The sequence below is a fragment of the Notothenia rossii genome (assembly GCF_949606895.1).
Source record: "Notothenia rossii genome assembly, chromosome: 2".
Lineage (NCBI taxonomy): Eukaryota > Metazoa > Chordata > Actinopteri > Perciformes > Nototheniidae > Notothenia > Notothenia rossii.
In genome coordinates this window covers 1,348,619-1,369,119 of record NC_136904.1, presented here as the reverse complement: position 1 = coordinate 1,369,119, position 20,501 = coordinate 1,348,619, and the positions used below count along the sequence as shown (strand labels likewise).

At 42.4% G+C, this 20,501-nt stretch overlaps 2 protein-coding genes across 5 annotated transcripts in view; both read right to left on the bottom strand.

Moving 5' to 3' along the window:
• Positions 1–2,516: 2,516 nt before the first annotated feature.
• Positions 2,517–20,501, bottom strand: part of LOC307025940 (uncharacterized protein) — a 128,249-nt gene continuing 110,264 nt past the window's right edge. For 3 of the 4 annotated variants that reach the window (XM_079660948.1, XM_079660950.1, XM_079660951.1), the window contains 2 exons: positions 5,465–6,523; positions 2,517–5,246 (listed from right to left, as the gene is read on the bottom strand). In XM_079660948.1, the coding sequence (XP_079517074.1) occupies positions 4,156–5,246; positions 5,465–6,523 (2,150 nt within the window). In that variant the 3' untranslated portion in view covers positions 2,517–4,155. The remainder of the gene's footprint in view (positions 5,247–5,464; positions 6,524–20,501) is intronic. The other variant, XM_079660949.1, reaches the window with a different exon arrangement.
• LOC307026256 (uncharacterized protein) lies at positions 6,539–19,330 on the bottom strand. The gene is made up of 2 exons (XM_079661512.1): positions 18,034–19,330; positions 6,539–8,455 (listed from the first exon to the last, which is right to left on the bottom strand). The coding sequence occupies exons 1-2, from the start codon at positions 18,113–18,115 to the stop codon at positions 8,055–8,057; spliced, it is 483 nt and encodes a 160-aa protein (XP_079517638.1). The 5' UTR covers positions 18,116–19,330; the 3' UTR covers positions 6,539–8,054.

The window sequence follows — 20,501 nt, the reverse complement described above, 5'->3', positions numbered from 1 at the left end:
CGTATGAACTGCACATGCGTGAGTGACAATAACTCTCCTCACCAGCAGGCGGCGGTAGTGTGTATTCAAAAGAGGCAACAACTGGAACAACCGGAAAACAGAGAAGAAGAACAGACTCCGTGATATAAACAAACAACAAATAGCGTTTTTCTTTCCATTTTCACTCTCGTCCATTGAAAACATGAACGAACAGGAGCAGGACGAACGGGAGGTACTGGAGCTAGCAGCTCTTGGACTCACGCTTGTGTTAAATCATTTGTTTACCTCCCTCACTTCCGTTAACGCTTCTCATGCACTGATTCGCTAGCTGAACAGCCAATCAGTGTTATCCCTTTGTCCGACTTCCGGTGGTGTTCTCAAAAGGCGTCAGGTCAGCAGAAAAGACCCGACGGTGCGGCGCACACCACTCTGAATAGGGCGTGCCCACGCTCATGTTCGGCCTGACTCCCATTTACTGCCGATTTCGGGCCGGTGTATGTGGGCCTTAAGCCATGACCTTTTCACCAAATCACATAAACTTTTCAGTATAAAAACATCTTGCATTGTGACGGGGCTCTAATTGTCCGTTCAAAAAACACTGGGCTAGTTGGTTGGGTTAAGCTCCAAAACTTTATTTACAGCAACAAAAACAAAAAACGGAACCAGCACAACTTAAACAACAAAATCAAAATCAAAAACAGGCCGTCCATCACTCATTAGAGTAAACATGCTCTGGTGTTGCCTTCTCTGCAACCATCTCCCAAACATGTCCCAGCTGTTGCCTTCATTGCAACACTCTTCCGAGTGAATCCCTTCCAGGGCCAAACCCCGTCCCTTTTGAGCTCATAGTATAGTAAATAAGAAATTGCATGGTTCCTTGCAGGAATTTAAAACACGGAAGTGATGCGCCTTCCCATTTTCTCCCAAATGTTTGGTGTGTGTGTGGCCGTTTCTCAATCGCGAGGAAACTGGATTCCAAGCCAATATTTCAAGGATACTACGTCATCGAGTGCCGCCGAAGGACTGTTCCTCTTCACCAAACTTCGCACTGCATCAACCTGTGAAAACATTGGCAATTACCATAGGCAATTACACATGGTCATCTAAGAAAAAACAGTTTGGGGAAACATCTTGTTAAATTAATGTCACCTTCAAGTTCATGATTTCATTTGTCAATCTGTCCTCTGTGATGTCCGTCTCTGCCTGCTCTGTCAGGTTTGCCCGTTTCCTGCCTTGACCCTTCATGAATTCTGTGCTGAACACAATGTTGTTGGCCCTGGTCCGAGAACCTATCCAAGGTGCCCATTTATGGTACGAAGGGGATACCACACATGGATTTGCAGCATTACCTAGGAAAGAGCCAAACAGTAAAAAATTATGACCAAAATTGTTTATATAAGGCTATATACACAAACACACAGCTTATCCTGAAAAACTCAAACTAAATTGTTAACAAATGCCTGCAGTTTGACCTACTTGGCACAGTGCACTCTCTAAATCATCCCCTTTCAAATTGCTCAAAGTTGACTTACTCTTCACAAAGCCTCGACAAAGGATCTCTTCGCTAACCGAATCCCAGAAGTCTTCAATGTCAACCTGGCCATCAAATCCAGGTGGTGGCTCTTAGAGGTCACTCACGGAAAGACAAACAGTTGTAATTGTAACTCACACCATAAGAGATTTGAAGAAATTAGCACTCACTTGGCATGCTGAACACTCCATTTTTATTCAAATCCATAATCACCACAGGAGGATGATCTCCACAGTTTATACATGAGAAGTCATATGTATGTGATGACAGGGCTTCTAAATGAAGGTGCCCATGGAGTATGCAGTCACGGTCTGGATATTTTTGCTTGTTTGTCACTTGTAAAGCATTTACAACTCTTCCCACTGCTGTATGGTTCTACACGTGGATGTGGAGGAAAAGCTGTCAGGTTGATATTAGGTTAACACAACATATCAAACTTGTAGTACCTGTATAGAGTTCCTGAGAAATAGGCAGAAATGATGTGTCAAAATGACTAGATCATTAAAATTATGCAGCCCCCTTGTCCACTCCTGGTATCGGTAAAATGTGCCACACAGAACACGTTTTACAATATGTTGTAATACCTGAAAAAGTGATGGTGAACTTGTGTCAGTATAATGATGGTTACTGAATGACAAACCACATATGGGTCATTCGTGGAACTAAACACTTCAGCAATAACTATTACTGTCCTGAAATGCAACTTACCCTCCAAAATTCCAGTGACTGTGACAATCTTGGCTTTTTTAGAGATGGCAATCGGTTCAGAAAGAGGAACATTGCCTAGACACTTGTGGCAATAGTTCTCTCGTGGAACCAAGTGCCTCTGTTTTTCGCTTTCAATAACCCTGAACAATTTGTATTGATGATTGTTTTGACCTGGCTCAAAAGGCCACAACAAAGAGGATACACACCATATCAACGGTTAATAACATATGTTTATTTAAGCAAAGAATTTAAATTAACCAAATGAATGAAGTGCAACAATAAGCACTCAATAAGGACGTCAGTGGTATCAGTAGTGTAAATTCAGGGTGAGGGTTGCATGGACATGTATGTGTGAGGGTGTTGAGGTGCACAAAGTAAAGCAGCTAAAGTAACAACAGCATACTCAACAAAACCGGGGGCCGTAGGGAGAAGCAGAGAGAGACAAAGAGGCTTTAAATAGCTGCAGGGCACCAGACCCAGGTGCCCTGATTTACTGCAATCAAGGCTGGACACAGCACAGCCACACCCTCTCAAGATGAACCCACAGGGGCATCACAATGATCATCATATTTAACCTTTTTTAATTTAAAAAGAAACTGCAACTACAGAGGACATATTGTTTATCCTGTGTCTTGTATTTTTTAACAATATGATTATGATTTGTTGATTACAGTGTACTCTTAACTTATTCTGTATATCTTATTGTGTGTCTACCATATAAACTATGGAGGTATGTACAGTTTGTTTGTTTATATATGCATATCGTTTTTTTCTTATAATAGTTTTAACTTTAGTGCAATGCCTTGTTTCTGCAGCTACAACAACATGTATAAGTAAATCTAATTTCATCTAAATAAACTTTCAATAATAAAGAGCAGACAGTATTCATCTTAAAGGTGGGGTAGGTAAGTTTGAGAAACCGGCTTGAGAAACACTTTGTTATATTCCATGGAACGCTCTTAACATCCCGATAGCAATGAATATCTGAAGTTATTATTTCTGCTTCCACCCTGATTCAACGGAGGACTTCAATTTCCATTTAACAGAACACCAACAATGAAACACATGAGCCCGTACTACAGTTTCAAAAAGCAGGAATAATCCTAAAATTCCATCTGAACTCCAAATGAGCCGTTTGTAATCTGCTGCAAAACACAAACATTACGCAGGAATGTGAGTCCGTTTCGAAGGCATTTTTCTTTTATATAGAAATGTATTTATTAGGATAAACCCCTTGAGATGCACCATCTTGTTTTCAAGGGGGTCCCAACAGAAGCAACAACTTACAGACATACATGAACAAAACAGAAAGTAAAACATGACAAACCAGGAGAAACCACGTACAGTCTGTTAAGTAAAATTCATGAAGTAATACATACAATCATTACAATTTGATAGACAGTAGTGTCTAACAGATATAGATAACAAGAGCAGACCAGGTGAAAGTGAGATGATAACGCATGCTTAAACAAACCCAAAGATGCAAGGGATCTAATAGTAGCAGGTGTTTGGTTTGATGATATAAACAGAACAGAATAAAACTGAAAACATCGTACATTTTTTCTATATCAATAAGTCATTGGTTCTTCTTTTAGACCAGAACAGACTGATAACTCAACAGGAACTATCAAAAACATCCCAATGGAAGTTTCAAGTCACAACATTTCATTAACCAAACTGATTATTAGAGAAACTGCTCCGCAGATTGATCAGTCAGTGGTTATAGTATAAATCAGAAAAGTAGTATGACAAAAACATTAAACATATTCAAAACTTCTGTTGATAAAGATGGAGTTTAGATGAAGTCATGTATGAATATTGTCAAACAGAGTTTACACAGCCAGACAGATTCTTCTCATGTGAATTGTCATAGGACTAATTAATTGTCTTCTTTTTTGTTGGACATACAGATTTGACTTGGAAAATGTCAGGTGTCCTCACTTTGAGTTTGATGAAGCTGTGAGGATACTCATGTGGTCTTTTACATTTCCTCTCCGTTTAACCCTTTTCTCACACAAAGAACAGCCAAATGTTTTCTCTCCTGCACTACGTCTTGAATCACAGACAGGGTATGTTTTAGGTTTCTGACAGTTTGAACCTGGTTCTCTGGTCTCCTTCCAATCAGCCCTGTCTCCAGTGTCAGGTTCCGAAGGGTTTCCAGGGTTGTCCTCAGTCTCTGGTTGTAAATGTCTCTCTGGATCTGAGTTCCTGGCTGGTTCTGGTCCTCCACAGTCCTCTCCATAAGCTTCTGTTTCCATGTGTTCAGCTGAGCTGCTGGCTGGAGGCTCTGCCTCTCTGTTCTCCTCAGTTTGAGTTTGATGAAACTCTGAGGATTGACGACCAACACACTTATGTCTTTTGACCTGTTGACTCCAGGTAAATCTTTTGTCACAAACACTGCAGCTGAATCGTTTCTCTCCTGTGTGGATTCTCATGTGTCTCTTTAAATATTGCTTTTGTGAAAAAGATTTCTTACAGACTGAGCAGCCGAATGGTTCCTCTCCTGCACTACGTCTTGAATCACTGACAGGGTCTTGTTTAGGTTTCTGAGAGTTTAAAACTGGTTCTCTGGTCTCCTTCCAATCAGCCCTGTCTTCAGTGTAAGTGTCAGTAGAATCTGCAGTGTCAGTTTCAGAAGAGTCGTCAGTTTCTGAAGAGTCTCCAGGGTCGTCCTCAGTCTCTGGTTGTAAATGTCTCTCTGGATCTGAGTTCCTGGCTGGTTCTGGTCCTCCACAGTCCTCTCCATCAGCTTCTGTTTCCAGGTGTTCAGTTTGTCTTTGATGAAGCTGAGAGGACTGAGGTTTCTCTTCATCATCTTCACTCTTCACAGGGACAGGAGTGAATGTGGACTTGGTGATATCAGCCTCCTCCAGCCCTTGAAGCTGCTCTCCCTCCTGACTGCTCCAGAGTTCCTCCTGTTCCTCTTTAATGTGTGGGGGGGGCTCTGGGTCCTCCTGGTCCAGACTGGAGCTCCACTCCTGCTGCTCAGGGGGAACCTCTTCTTTAACCACCACCAGCTGCTGGACGTCTGCAGGAAACAGGAAACACACACAGAGACGTTACAGAGAACAGCTGTTGTGTTCATTACGTCACCGATCAAAGCCCCGTTTTGAACCCCTTATTTGTAAATTCCTAATTAATATCATAAATACCTATACATTTTTAAATGTATGCACCAACGTGTTATAAAGAGCTTTTTCAATGCATGGATACATGTCCCAGTAAAGACAACATACTAATACGAACCTGAAAATGAACAGAATATGTCACCCTTGTCGTTGTCCTCGATCTCTGGTTGTAAATGTCTCTCTGGATCTGAGCTCCTGGCTGGTTCTGGTCCTCCACAGTCCTTTCCATCAGCTTCTGTTTCCAGGTGTTCAGTTTGTCTGAATGGTTTCTCTCCTGTATGAATTCTCATGTGATCCTTTAAAATTCCACTTTGTGTAAAATATTTATCACAGACTGAGCAGCTGAATGGTTTCTCTCCTGTATGGATGTACATGTGTTTCTTTAAATGTCCTCTCTGAGTAAAAGACTTCTTACAGACGGAGCAGCTGAATGGTTTCTCTCCTGTGTGGATTGCTTTGTGTCGATTAAAATTTCCTCTCCCTGCAAAAGTTTTCTCACAGACTGAGCAGCTGAATCGTTTCTCTCCTGTATGGATATACATGTGTTTCTTTAAATATCCTCGCTGAGTAAAAGACTTCTTACAGATTAAGCAGCTGAATGGTTTCTCTCCTGTGTGGATTGCTATGTGCCGATTTAAATTTCCTCTCACTGCAAAGGATTTCTTACAAACTGAGCAGCTGAATGGTTTCTCTCTTGCAATACGTCTTGAATCACTGACAGGGTCTTGTTTATTTCTCTGAGAGTTTGAACCTGGTTCTCTGGTCTTCATCCAATCAGCCCTGTCTTCAGTGTCAGGTTCAGAAGAGTCTCCTGGGATGTCCTCAGTCTCTGGTTGTAAATGTCTCTCTGGATCTGAGCTCCTGGCTGGTTCTGGTCCTCCACAGTCCTCTCCATCAGCTTGTGTTTCCATGTGTTCAGTTTGTCTTTGATGAAGCTGAGAGAACTGAGGTTTCTCTTCATCATCTTCACTCTTCACAGGGACAGGAGTGAATGTGGACTTGGTGATATCAGCCTCCTCCAGCCCTTGAAGCTGCTCTCCCTCCTGACTGCTCCAGTGTTCCTCCTGTTCCTCTTTAATGTGAGCGGGGGGCTCTGGGTCCTCCCGGTCCAGACTGGAGCTCCACTCGTGCTGCTCAGGGGGAACCTCTTCTTTAACCACCACCAGCTGCTGGACGTCTGCAGGAAACACACACAGAAACGTTACAGATAATAACATCCACATCCAAGGCCCAGGAAGCCTCGTATCGTGCCAGCCTCCACATTGCAAAAGCCGGTAAGCCAAAAGAAATGACAGAAATTATTTGTGGCGAGAAGGCTGCCAAACAGTTACATTTGGTGTCACTTTGAAATGACACTGTCACGGAGAATAGTAGAGATGGCAGAGGATGTTTAAAACACATTGAGCGCATTAAAAGTAGTAGCTATTATTCCATCCAGCTGGACGAGACTACTGATGTTGCAGATTTGGTTGTTTATGTCGGATATGAACATGATGGTGCAGCTCAGGAAGACTTTCTGTTCTGTCAACCACTGGAGACCAGAGCAACAGCTGAGCACATATTCCAGCTTCTAGACGCGTTTGTGCAAGAGAATGGACTTGAATGGAAAAAGTGTGTTGGAGTCTGCACAGAGGGCGCGAGGGCTATGACTGGCCACCACACAGCGGAGTAGCAGCTCGGATCCAAGAGGTTGCACCGGAGATGCGATGGACACACTGCAGCATCCACCGGGAGGCGCTGGCGGTGAAGAAGATGCCCGATGGCTTGAAGTCTCTGCTTTGAAGAGTGTGAACTTCACAAAGGCCCGATCGATGCAGTCTCGCCTATTCCAAGTGCTCTGTGATGAGATGGGCAGCGAGCATGTCCAAATTCTGCTCCATACAGAAGTAAGATGTAAGAACACACACAGAGACGTTACAGAGAATAGCTGTTGTGTTCATTACGTCACAGCTCAAAGCCACGTTTTGAACCCCTTGTTTGTATACCTTGTACGATGTGAGGGTCTAAGGACAGAGGGTGTCGTATTGTCATACTGATATTCTGTACAAACTGTGAAGTCCACTGAGACAAATGTAACATTTGTGATATTGGGCTATATAAATAAACATTGATTGATTGATAGATATATTCCTAATTAATATCATAAATACCTATGGCTAATATCTTTTTACATTTATGCACCAACATGTTATGTTTTGTACCCCTAAAATCACATGTGGATACAGCTTGGGACCCGGATTGCCTTTTGTGTTTTTAAGGCAGCTCTAAATAGAGATATGAATTATTTAGAAGAGTAACTAGAGCTGTCAGTCAAATGAAATGCAGTCATGGCCTTACCCCCCATTAAACTCAACGCGGTCCGGCCCTCTGTATTTTTTCGTTTTTGATTTACTTTAATACTTTTGTATGCATGCTTCTACGTAACATTAAGCTGCCTTTGTCTCTTTTCTGTTGTAACAACGTACATTTCTCCTCTGAAAAGTATCCTGATTGATTTGACCTCGGGGCACAACAACACGTTGTACATGATAGGCTAAGGGGCGGGACATCTCTAAGTGGTCAACCAATCACAACAGAGCCGGCCAGCTAACCATTCAGAGCAGATTGGGCTCAGGTTTCAGACAGAGGCTGAAAAGAGGCAGTACGACAAAAATAAATATATTTTTCAACATTAAAGCATGGAGACATGTCCCAGTGAAGACAACATACTAATACCAACCTGAAAGTGAACAGAATATGCCATCCTTGTCATTGTCCTCGGTCTCTGGTTGTAAATGTCTCTCTGGATCTGAGCTCCTGGCTGGTTCAGGTCCTCCACAGTCCTCTCCATCAGCTTCTGTTTCCAGGTGTTCAGTTTGTCTTTGATGAAGCTGAGAGAACTGAGGTTTCTCTTCATCGTCTTCACTCTTCACAGGGACAGGAGTGAATGTGGACTTGGTGATATCAGCCTCCTCCAGCCCTTGAAGCTGCTCTCCCTCCTGACTGCTCCAGAGTTCCTCCTGCTCCTCTTTAATGTGTGGGGGGGGCTCTGGGTCCTCCTGGTCAAGACTGGAACTCCACTCCTGCTGCTCAGGGGGAACTTCTTCTTTAACCACCAGCTGCTGGACGTCTGCAGGAAACAGGAAACACAGACAGAGACGTTACAGAGAATAGATGTTGGGTCACCGCTCAAAGCCCCGTTTGGCAAAAAGCCCCGTTTTGAACTTATTTCTATATTCCTAATTAATATCTATGGTTAATATCTTTTTACATTTATGCACCAACATGTTATGTTTTGTACCCCTAAAATCACATGTGGATACAGCTTGGGACCCAGATTGCCTTTTGTATTCTTAAGGCAGCTCTAAATAGAGATGTTAATGATTTAGAAGAGTAACTAGAGCGGTCAGTCAAATGAAGTGCAGTCATGGCCTTACCCCCCCCATTGAACTCAACGAGGTCCGGCCCTCTGTATTTTTCCTGAGGTGTATGTAATACAATAAAACACTGAAATGAACAGGGCTCTATTAGACTAAGTCGTTCCTTACTTACACTGCAGAGCTACAAGTTGGTTTCACTTGAGTGGATAAACTAACAACATAGCTAAAGTTAATTACACTCATCAAATGTCTTGACATTAACAATTTAATTAAACATTGTCAACGTAAAAGTTTTCACCCTTACATGTCCAGATAAAAAAAGGATTGCAAGGTTTTACTGATTCTCATGCTTAACAACTGAACATATCATTTATGCTGCTGGGAGCTTTATAGGTTTTGGAAGATTTGAAGATTGCTACAAAAAAAGACTCCTCGTGTCCTTTGAACAATTAAAGAGGAAATATGACTTGTCCAACCAGACCTTCTTCTGCCATCTTCAGTTAAGATCCTGTCTTAGAGCCAACCTGGGATGACTTTACCGGTGTTGACTGATGTGGAGAAACTGCTTCATGAGGGAAATGTATACAAAAAGGTATTTCTAAAATGTACTCTGCTAAATGAGGGCCCAAAGCCAGGTTTACACAAATCTAGAGCAAGATGGGAGTCAGATCTGGATGTAGCAATTGATGAACAGCTCTGGTCAGATTTATGTAAAGACAGTTTGTCAGCTACTATTAATGCCAGGTACAGACTGGTTCACTATAATGTCCTCCATCAACTGTACCTCACCCCACAGAAAGGACATAGATCCAAGCCCGAGCTGTCAGAGATGTGCTTCAGGTGTGGTATTGAGGTCGGCTTCTTCCTACACTGCACCTGGCTATTCACAAAAGTGAGGCCCTTTTGGTAAGATTGTTGTGAGACTTTAACCAAGATCACAGGATCTACCTTCCCTTTAGATCCTGAACTTTGCTTGCTGGGCGATTTCACAAGTCTCAATAGATCTTTAACAAATCCCAAATTACATTTATTGAAATTGCTTTATGTGTGGCTAGGAAATGCATAACAGTAACATGGAAATCTGACTCTCCTCTCATCATTGATAGATGGTCTTTAGAAGTGAACAGCTGTATTCCTCTTGAAAAGATCACATATAGTCTTAGAAAAGGATATAACACCTTTCTGAAGATCTGGCAGCCTCATTTAGAGTTTATAGATGCATCACTGACGCCACCATCGGTATATCATCTGATTAACCAACAGGCCTCTGGATATACAGTAGCACTGTGTATGTGTAGTATCTCCTTGTGTTTTGATTTACGCACTCACTTTTGTTTGTCTTTTGTTATTTGGGGGAGGGGGGATACTTTGCGTTTTTAATGCAAAACATATATTTTTTAATGTTTAATTGTTACATAAACCTGAACATTATAAATAAATAGGGGTGTAACGGTATCCGTATTCGTCCCGTACCGTCACGGTTCGGACGTCACGGTTCGGTGCAAGCAGTCACACGACGAACACGCCTTTTTTTTTACGAGTGGGAAAAAAGTCTGTCATTCAGGGCCGTATCCACTACACTATTTATAATCCAGGGGGCGGTATTGTGCCTAAAAGGTGTTTGCCAGCCGCCCATAAACAACAAACGAAGAAGAACAAAACACAACAAAACGAACAAAATACAAGAAGAAGAAAAGTTAGTATGGCGAGTTCAGATAACACACAGGAGCTAGAACCTACCTGCTTCTTTCAAATCAGCTGTGTGGGAACATTTCGGGTTCCCTGTGGACTACAATAGCGATGGAGTGGATCGGACGAGGACGGTGTGTCGGCGTTGTTCGACAGCGGTGCGGTATGCTAATGGTAACACACGCCAAACATGCTAAATCATATCAGAAGGCATCATCCAGATTTGCAAATCACCGGAGCCCGGCAAAAGACAACAGCAGTTCACCAGCTTCTCCCCGCTGTTTTTAAGAAGCCAATAGACATGAGAGCCGAGAGACCAAAATAAATAACGGAAGCTATTGGCATATATATTTCAACGGCTATGCTGCGCCCTTATGCAATAGTGGAGGACACCGGCTTTTATTGATTGCGATTGAAAGTGATTGCAACACTATCTTATTATTTATTTTGTAATATTTTTAAGACAATCTTTTTAGTTTTACAGCTTATGGAACCTTTTTGTTTGACATCAGCAAATATAGATAATCTGGGCATCTGAGTGTGTGTGGTACTGTTTGTGGTTTGTTTTTAATTGTGTAATAGAGTTAACTATTCAAAAATTTGAGTTCCTTATTTTTAAACTGAAACTTGCACTACTGTTCAAAATAAATAAAAAACAAACCTGGAATTATTCATTTTGGACTTTTTTTTTGCTTTTTCTTGTTGTACCGAACCCGTACCGAACCGTGACCCCCAAACCGAGGTACGTACCAAACCGTGAATTCTGTGAACCGTTACACCCCTATAAATAAAATATATTAAAAAAAAAAACGTGGCACAAAACGGGAGGTATTCGCAAGAGATGTACAGAGGAGAATATTACCAGCGAAAGCGAACAAGTGAATTACATTACATGTCACTTGTTAGATGCTTTTATCCAAAGCGACTTACATATGGTGTGGGCAATCTCCACAGGAGCAATTTGGGGTGAAGTGTCTTGCCCAGGGACACAACGACATGCCGACTGCAGTGGGGGTTTGAACCCCCTGATCCGAAAACCAACACACAACCCACTGCACCACACGCCTCCCTGAATGAGGGGGAGGACAGTCATCAACCGAGCACAAGCGCAGGCTCCACCAGCAACGCAAAAGTGATATGCACCGCCACAACGCCGCCCAGTGCTAACGCTGCTAACGTAGCTGCGAGTGAATCTATCAGCAGCTGCGCAAGTGAGTCCACAATAAAGAGACACAAACCAGTTTGGAAATACAACCAGGGTTACATGACATTTGGATTCAGCTGCAGTGGGACAGATAATGAGCCCAGATCACAGTGCGTGATTTGTGGTGAAGTGCTAAGTGATGATTATATGAAACCATCGCACCTCCAACGGCACCGTACAACTAAACACGCCCACCTGCAAGACAAGCCAGCGGAATTCTTTACAAAAAAACGCGATGCACCAAATAAGTGCACGTCAACGATCCAATCCAGCTGTACACCCACAGCCAAGGCCCAGGAAGCCTCGTATCGTGCCAGCCTCCACATTGCAAAAGCCGGTAAGCCAAAATAAATGACAGAAATTATTTGTGGCGAGAAGGCTGCTAAACAGTTACATTTGGTGTCACTTTGAAATGACACTGTCACGGAGAATAGTAGAGATGGCAGAGGATGTTTAAAACACATTGAGCGCATTAAAAGTAGTAGCTATTATTCCATCCAGCTGGACGAGACTACTGATGTTGCAGATTTGGTTGTTTATGTCGGATATGAACATGATGGTGCAGCTCAGGAAGACTTTCTGTTCTGTCAACCACTGGAGACCAGAGCAACAGCTGAGCACATATTCCAGCTCCTGGAAGCGTTTGTGCAAGAGAATGGACTTGAATGGAAAAAGTGTGTTGGAGTCTGCACAGAGGGCGCGAGGGCTATGACTGGCCACCACAGCGGAGTAGCAGCTCGGATCCAAGAGGTTGCACCGGAGATGCGATGGACACACTGCAGCATCCACCGGGAGGCGCTGGCGGTGAAGAAGATGCCTGATGGCTTGAAGTCTCTGCTTTGAAGAGTGTGAACTTCACAAAGGCCCGACCGATGCAGTCTCGCCTATTCCAAGTGCTCTGTGATGAGATGGGCAGCGAGCATGTCCAACTTCTGCTCCATACGGAAGTAAGATTGCTATCAAGAGGGAAAGTGCTTTCAAGGCTTTTTGAATTGCACAGAGAAGTCCACGTCTTCTTACAGGACAAAAACTTCCCCTTATCAGATGTGTTTGATGATACAGTGTGGCTCAGTCAGTTGGCTCAGTCAGTTTCTCCCGTTTAAACGACCTGAATTTGGGACTACAGGGACTCTCCATTAATGTGTTTGATGTGCAGGACAAAATCAACATCAATCAATCTTTCTCTGCTTTAGAGAGTTTTCTGTCTGAGAACGAGCTGACCCTTGATGAAGGAGTGAGGGACAACATGGTTGCACACCTGGTCTCGCTCAGACAACAGTTCCGCCAGTATTTCCCAATGATGACCGAAGACAACAGCTGGATGAGAAGCCTCTGAACTGCCAAACAACTTAACTGTGGCTGAGCAGAAGAGTTTAATAGAGCTATCTTGTGATGAAACACTAAAGCCTGCTTTCAGAAAGCAGTCTTTAGTGGACTTTTGGATAAAGCAACACAGAGAATACCCCGCCCTGTCTGACAAAGCTGAGCACTTTCTCCTTCCTCTTCGACCACATATCTGTGCGAGAAAGGCTTCTCTTCCTTTGCTGTTATTAAAACCAAATACAGAAGCAGGCTGAATGTTGAGCCAGACCTGAGACTGAAGCTCACCTCGATTGCCCCAAACATCAAAGGACTGTGTTCACGGAGACAAGCGCAACCTTCCCATTAGGTTTAGGTGAGTTGTCAATGGACATGTATGGCAGAGAGAGAGAGAGAGAGAGAGAGAGAGAGAGAGAGAGAGAGAGAGAGAGAGAGAGAGAGAGAGAGAGAGAGAGAGAGAGAGAGAGAGAGAGAGAGAGAGAGAGTATGAATGAAGTACTGTACAGTTATCATTTTTTATTCTTTCGTTTTGTTCTCTTTTGTGAGTGAGTGATGAGAGAGAGAGAGAGACGGCCCTTTGTACATGTAGCTGTTGCTGACAATAAATAATGTTATTATGAATACATGTGCCTCCGAGTCCAGCATGAGCTGTGCATAGACTGTATTTAAACATTGGTCATGGTACTTGGAGAGCCAACTATTTCTATTTCTCAGGTGGTACTTGGTGTAAAAAGGTTGAGAACCACTGATCTACCTGATTTACTGTGTAACACAAGTCACTGGTCATTATCCCTCTATAATACATGTTTATTTATCTTTATATTACAGATGCCATCCCCAATTACTATTGCATGTTCAATTCACTACCCAGGAGAGTCAATAAAGTTAGAACAGTCAGTGGACAGCTGTTGTTCCTCGCTGTTATATTACATGTTAGACGCTTTTATACAAAGCGATTTACAACATACTCAATACTGCGGGCAATCCCCACAGGAGCACTTTGGGGTGAAGTGTCTCAGGGACACAACGACATGCTGACTGCAGTGGGGTTTGAACCTGTGCTCCCCTGATCCCAACACCAAGGCTCTATCCACTGCGCCACACGCCTCCCTTCTTACAGAGGACAGGACAATCTAGATGCAGCACGACCCGTATATTTTTCCCACGCCGTGTTCTCAACACTACTATTACAGTATATACAGTAAAACATCGGCAAAATTGGTACTCTTAAACATCGGTAGACATTTTGTTAATTGATGCATCCCTACTAACAGTTAACGAGTCTAAAGGGTTAATAAATTCCAGGACGGAGCTGCCCTCCACTCCCAGCGGCTCAGGAAGAAAGCCCTCAGCCCTCACCCAGACTAAAACCACCAGACTCAGGGACAGCTTCATCCCACAGGCCATAAGACGAGTTAACACCTGACATTGCACTATTCTTATTTTTTGACAATTTTATTCTTATGAAAATGTATGTCATGTTATTGCACTGTTGAGGAACCTGTGACCTACGTTTGCATAACTACACCGTAGTTGTGTATATGACAGGACAATATCACCAAGGGGGGTCCTGTGTAGATGGCAGCTCATTCCCCAGCAGACCCCGTCCTCCAGAATTGTCCTAATCAGACAGTAAACGATAAAAATCCAAAATATATGTAATATAACCGTTAGACTGCAGCTAACTGTGGGGCTACAAACCCCTCAAACTGTGAGAGAATAACTTGAGATGGTTATGTTTCATAAATAGTTGTTAATGTAATGATTATATTTTCTCCTTATTCAGTTCCACTATCAGATGATGATGATGTCCCTGAGGGAGAGATGCAGGCAGACCTCAGTGCTAGAACAGAACTGGCAGGTACAGAGGAATGTTTCAATAGGCTATGAAAACACTGAACAAAACCAAAGGAAATGTAATGACAACAGTATAAGCAAGCTATGTTCATGTTCTCTCAATAAGTTACTACATAGTTATTCATAAGAGTTTAATCCTTATGCTGGTTCTTATTCAGTAGCAGCAGATGCCGAGAAGGTTGAAAAGACAAGTCAAGATTCAGGGTCCATCCAGCACAAGGGAAATTGCAACGGAGGAGAAAGACAGCGAAAGAGACACACAGGAAGTTGACACAGAGGCCTTTTCATTTCAAACCTTTATTGAACCAGATGGTCCCATTGAGATCATAGATCTCTTTTTCAAGGGAGACCTGCAAGACCTTTTGATTATTTTGCTTGCCCTCAGCCAACCACCCACAACAAACTTCCAAGAAAGCCATTCCCAAAGTATTCCACAGCAAGGATGGGACAAATAGAAAATGGTGCCAGGGACAATGCTTTTGTTAAAGGAGGCATGCAGGCATGGAAGCATGTTCACCAAAATAATTGAAGAGCATGAAAGAAGCGGGTTGCATCGAGATAGTGCAGATGCATATTGCCTGAGATTTTCAGAGCTGATATCAGTAGCCAAAGTGCACCAGATTGATGCATTTAACTGCAAAATAAAAAAACAAATCTTCACGGGGGAGCATGCCCTCGGACCCCCCTATGGGATTTGAGGTCCACCCCCAAATCAAACATGTTCACATTGATAGGTTCCCAAATACATATGCACACTTTTTTTTAACAAAATCCTATGTCCATGTGTTTCTATTTGGTAAGTAGATTTATACACTACACACATTAGGGATTAAACTGATATCACAATTGAGTTACTCTCTTTAAATAAATATACTGTTATTGGAAAATAATCATGTGTGGTGTCCTTGTTTTGTTTGTCCTTGAGCCAGGGCTCTTTTGTATGTAGGTTATTCTTGGTTTTAGAATTAATTCAGTAATGGTGTGTAACACCAACATAATAAATCATTGGATAATGTTTCTCAAATGAAGGGGGGAACATAATGAACCAAAGCAGTGGTTCTCAAACTTTTTCTGTCAGGCCAACCCTTTGGACAAGAAAAAAATGCCGGGCCCCCCCCAACACAAATAGTAGCTCAGTGGCGGCGCCAGAGATTTATTTTGGGGGTGCTGTGGGGTAGCTTTACGTTTCATAGAGGGTGCTCAAACATTTAGGGTTTCCCATTAATGTACCGGGCGCTACAGTTTATTTTCTACTGCAACACTCCCTACACGCACACACACAGTGTACCCGCGACTGCTACAATGAAGGCTCGATAATCAGCTCACGGCATATAGGTGTAAGCACGGGTAAAGTGCTGTGTTTATAGGTGGTGTGTGGACCTCACATAGGGGGGTCCGGGGGCAAGTTACCCCGGGAAGATTTATTTTTAAATATTGAAGTTAAAAGCATCAATCTGGTGCACTTTGAGAGTAAAATGAAGAGATCTATGGATACCTCTCTCAACACCCATATGAAACAGAACTGTAAACAGATTAACTTTTTCTTTATGGATATTTTACAAATCACACCCCTTTAAACTTTATTCATTTTTTAATGTATATAGTATTTCATACCTGTTTTTCATTTATTCTCTTATTTTTGTATAACTATAATGATCATATCAACGTGTGCCTCGGAAATAACTGTTTACTTTAATGGTGACCAAAACGTTTGAGACCCACTGAGATAACACTGAGAGAGACCCTTAAGTTCCCTGAGCCTCTCAGTCTGACAGGAGAGGACTCTCCTCCAATTTGTTGTTGAAAAAACTCCTTATATCCGTTAGCGTAGCTCGCTAGCACCAGAAGCTAACGATCTCCGGTACCGGTGCGATCTCTCTTTCTCTTGCACACACGCGCACAAAATGGCTCGTTCCACACACACACAGCCAAGCTTTAATGAAACTCAGAGACCCAGACGTAATAGTACTGTATCATATTATTTTCGAATCAATAATTTTTCAAATGATGATTTTTTTTTTTTTTTTTTTATATATATATATATTTTTAATAACCTTTTTTCCTCCTGGTCTCTCGCGCCCCCCCTGTCATGCCTCTGCGCCACCCAGGGGGGGCGCGCCCCCCACTTTGAGAACCACTGAACTAAAGTAATGTATCAAGACTCAGTGCGAGTTATTACTTTCTTCCTTTACTTGGCATTCTTCAACAATACACAGACATTGCAGCGCATCGTTTCACGTCTTTGTACAGCCTTCCTCAGCAGTAGAGTAATGTGTTGGCAAACCTTTGTTTCCTCCTGACAGAAGCATTCACTAAAAGATATATTCCCTCTTGTGGCCAAAGGGGGGAAACAACTCTTGTGTTAAGATGTATGCTTGAGTGCAGGAAAATGTAGCACAGTGACTATTTGTCAACTAAACATCATAAAACAATACGTATTTAAGTAAACGGGACATTATAATCCATTAACTCTATATTTGCCTCTGCCATGGTGCCAAAATGAAACGAAATGAAATAAACAATATGGGTTGATTCTTCTCTGAACTTCTATGGATACTGCATCCCTCCATATCAAATAAACCATAAACAAATACATAAAGTCGTGTTCACTGCAGGGAGCTATTTCACACACAATACTTTATGAAAACGTGGTGATATACAGTGGCGTGTTCTCCTGGAGACCAAGGGAAGACAGGCTTCTCCTGTTTTTTCAGCCTTTGTTATCATTTTGATAATTAAACATAGATATTGTTGTCTGTGGTTGTTTCGGCGTCCAGGGCATAAAAGAGGTGTAACATTATTTGAATACCAAAACTATATTGAAATAGAGTCTAGCTTGAACAGCAACAAAGTAGCTGTAACATTACTGGGTTATTTGGTGATAACTACCAAAGTTAAGTAACTTCAGACGCAGACGTCACGTAGCTTCTCAGACGAGAGGGGTGGTGACGAGTGTCACGTTTACTTCTCTTGCGGCATAGTTCACGGCTTGGTAGGCGAATATCGACAGGATTGGCTGCTCAGTTAGTTCAGGCTTTGGCACTAATCACACCGCATAGTTCACCTTCCTACCAGACATGGATGTCTACGTCTCCGGTATAACAATAAACGTTGAATATAGCACGTCGTAGTCTGGAGTATTGATTGTACATACAGTACGAAAACAAAACACCCAACACTCACAATCAGTTATTAAAGTAAGTTAAACCCAATACTCACATTTATCCGTTATTAAAGTAAGTTAAACACGATACTCACATGTATCAGTTACTCCTGATGTGCTGCTTTCTCTCTGAGACCGGACCGACATTTTCTTTGTTTCCTCGTCACCGGCGCGCATTGCATCGTGGGATATGGTGGGCAGCGAGGAAGAGGGTTATGGCTAGAAAGGATCCGTGTTGTAAACCTCTCGCGAGAGTTTGCAAGTCACGTGTTTGAATGTTTATGTTTGGCAGGCAGCCTTTCAGTTACGATCATTAACATCAGTGGGCCACAGCAAATGATGGTGAGAAGCTAAGCTATCTATTAATTATGTCAATTACAGCGAGTGTAATTGTTGAAATAGGGTTTTAGCGCTCTTGCTGTTCAAAGAACAATGACACCACTGTAGATCACCAACACTATGGTTTATTTGTTATTCACAGGCAAGTCAACGTTGTCGCAGTAAAAGTCCCAAGATAGTTCCTGGTGCAATAAAATGTTCCCTTTCAGTGTTTTACTATTATGTCTGATGTTTCTCTGTTAATATTGCTGCTGTTTTAATGCATATGTTGCATGTTACTGCTGTAGATGTGTTTGCGAGCCGCTCCGATTACAACGAGAGTTGCAACGAGAACGTGACGTCATATTTACACAAGACGGATCCTTTCTAGCCATAACCGAGGAAGAGGACTCTTCAAATCCGGGAAAAGAAGAAGGCCGCTTTCCAACCCGCCCCTCCCCCTCTCTTCTGTCTGTCCGCAGAATCAGAAGTCCTTTATTGGTCCCACAGAGGGACATTAACATGGTTACAGCAACAGTGGAGATAGATGCTGCTCCCAGACCGTAGTGGAGGAATAAAGGGGAGGACTCTCTGCAGTCTTCCCGGACTGAAGCACCAGGCTACGGCTTCAATAACCCACTCTGAAATGAGGCAGACAGGCAGGCTGTTCCTTGGGAGGCCGCTGTGTTTCCTCAGGACTTTGTTATACAGCTAACTGGAGACAGACTGATCACTGCTGCTACTCCCGATCTCTTCCGGACACACGCGATCTGGCACCAAGTTAGAAAGAGCGGGACCATCACTTCCGGTGCAGAGGACTTCAAAATAAAAGCGGTTATGATTTCCCCTCAGCAAATACCTAAACATTTACACACACAAACATGGAGCAGCGGAGAGAAACCGGGTTATTTCTCCTGAAACATCTTTATTCATATTATATGCATTCCCCCTCTTCCTATATTTAATATAATATTCTTAAGAAGAGAAAGGTGAAGAGAGAAAACCGTTGGTTTTATTGTGAAGGCCAGCACCGGAAGTTGTGTTTCAGGGTCTCTGTCAGCACCCAAGCCCCCAGGAAGTGCGCCGGTGTAAGTACCATATCTATATATATATCTATGCATAGATATATATAAACAATATATGTATATAAGTATATATATATTAATACCAATATAACCCTCACGATTTTCGCGGGAGACTCCTGATTTCATTGCCCTCTCCCGGTTTCCTCCCGGGATCATATTTCTCCCGCATTTCTCCTGATTTCTGACTAAATCAGATTTACTCACGACTGTTTCCACTCGGACTTTAATACAGCTACACCATTGTTTGGTTTCCATGGTAGCGCGTCTCTTTAGTAGCGCGCGCAACTGAAAGTCTGAGAGGGTGTTCAGCAGGGTGAGGAAGATAGTCACAGAAAACAGAGCAAGAATCGACAATTCTATCCTCTGCTCACTCCTTTCCTGTATAATACAGGTCCAGCCCACACATATGCTCCATCAAGACAGTGCGCTTACAACTACAATAAGAATGTTAATGTTAATTTAATACAGCTCCGGCGATCCACTAGCACCCCCCCCACACATTTACTACCCAATAGCATGGTGAGGCTGAACAAAAGGACCTTTTGACTATGTAAATGTGGTCTTTTAAAAAAAAAAAACATTGACTGACTTTTTTACGATAGCTTCAAGTAATGTTGTAAAATTACAACCGGGGGCCTTACAGGGTTAAGGGCTATTGTTTATTGTTATTTACTTTAAGATGTTTATTCTTAACCTATCATTTAATTAAAAAAAAATATTTAAAAAACTCTTATTTAAATGATGTGTGTGTGTCTCTGTATTCCTGATGATACACTGAGAGAATAAGCTCATAGGGCTGCTGATCATCATAAGCTAAACAGTCTGTATATTGCATTAAATTTATATAATGTAAGCTTTGTTAATACTTTGCCTGCGGGAATACGAAAAAAATTGTTAGATATACTGAATATTATTTGATCTATTCCACCACTTAATCCCAAATAATGTAGAGGTGTGTTGTAGGTGCCTTAAACAACCCCTTATTTTATAGTGAGATGTATTTTTATGTTCATATAATAGTAATTTCAATGCCACCCCAAAATGATCACTGGTTCCATCCTGGCCACCCCACTGAAAATGTCCTGGCTCCGCCACTGTATAAAGATGCCCTATCCCATGCCCGCACCACCTACTACTCTGGCTCCGGAAACCCCAAAACA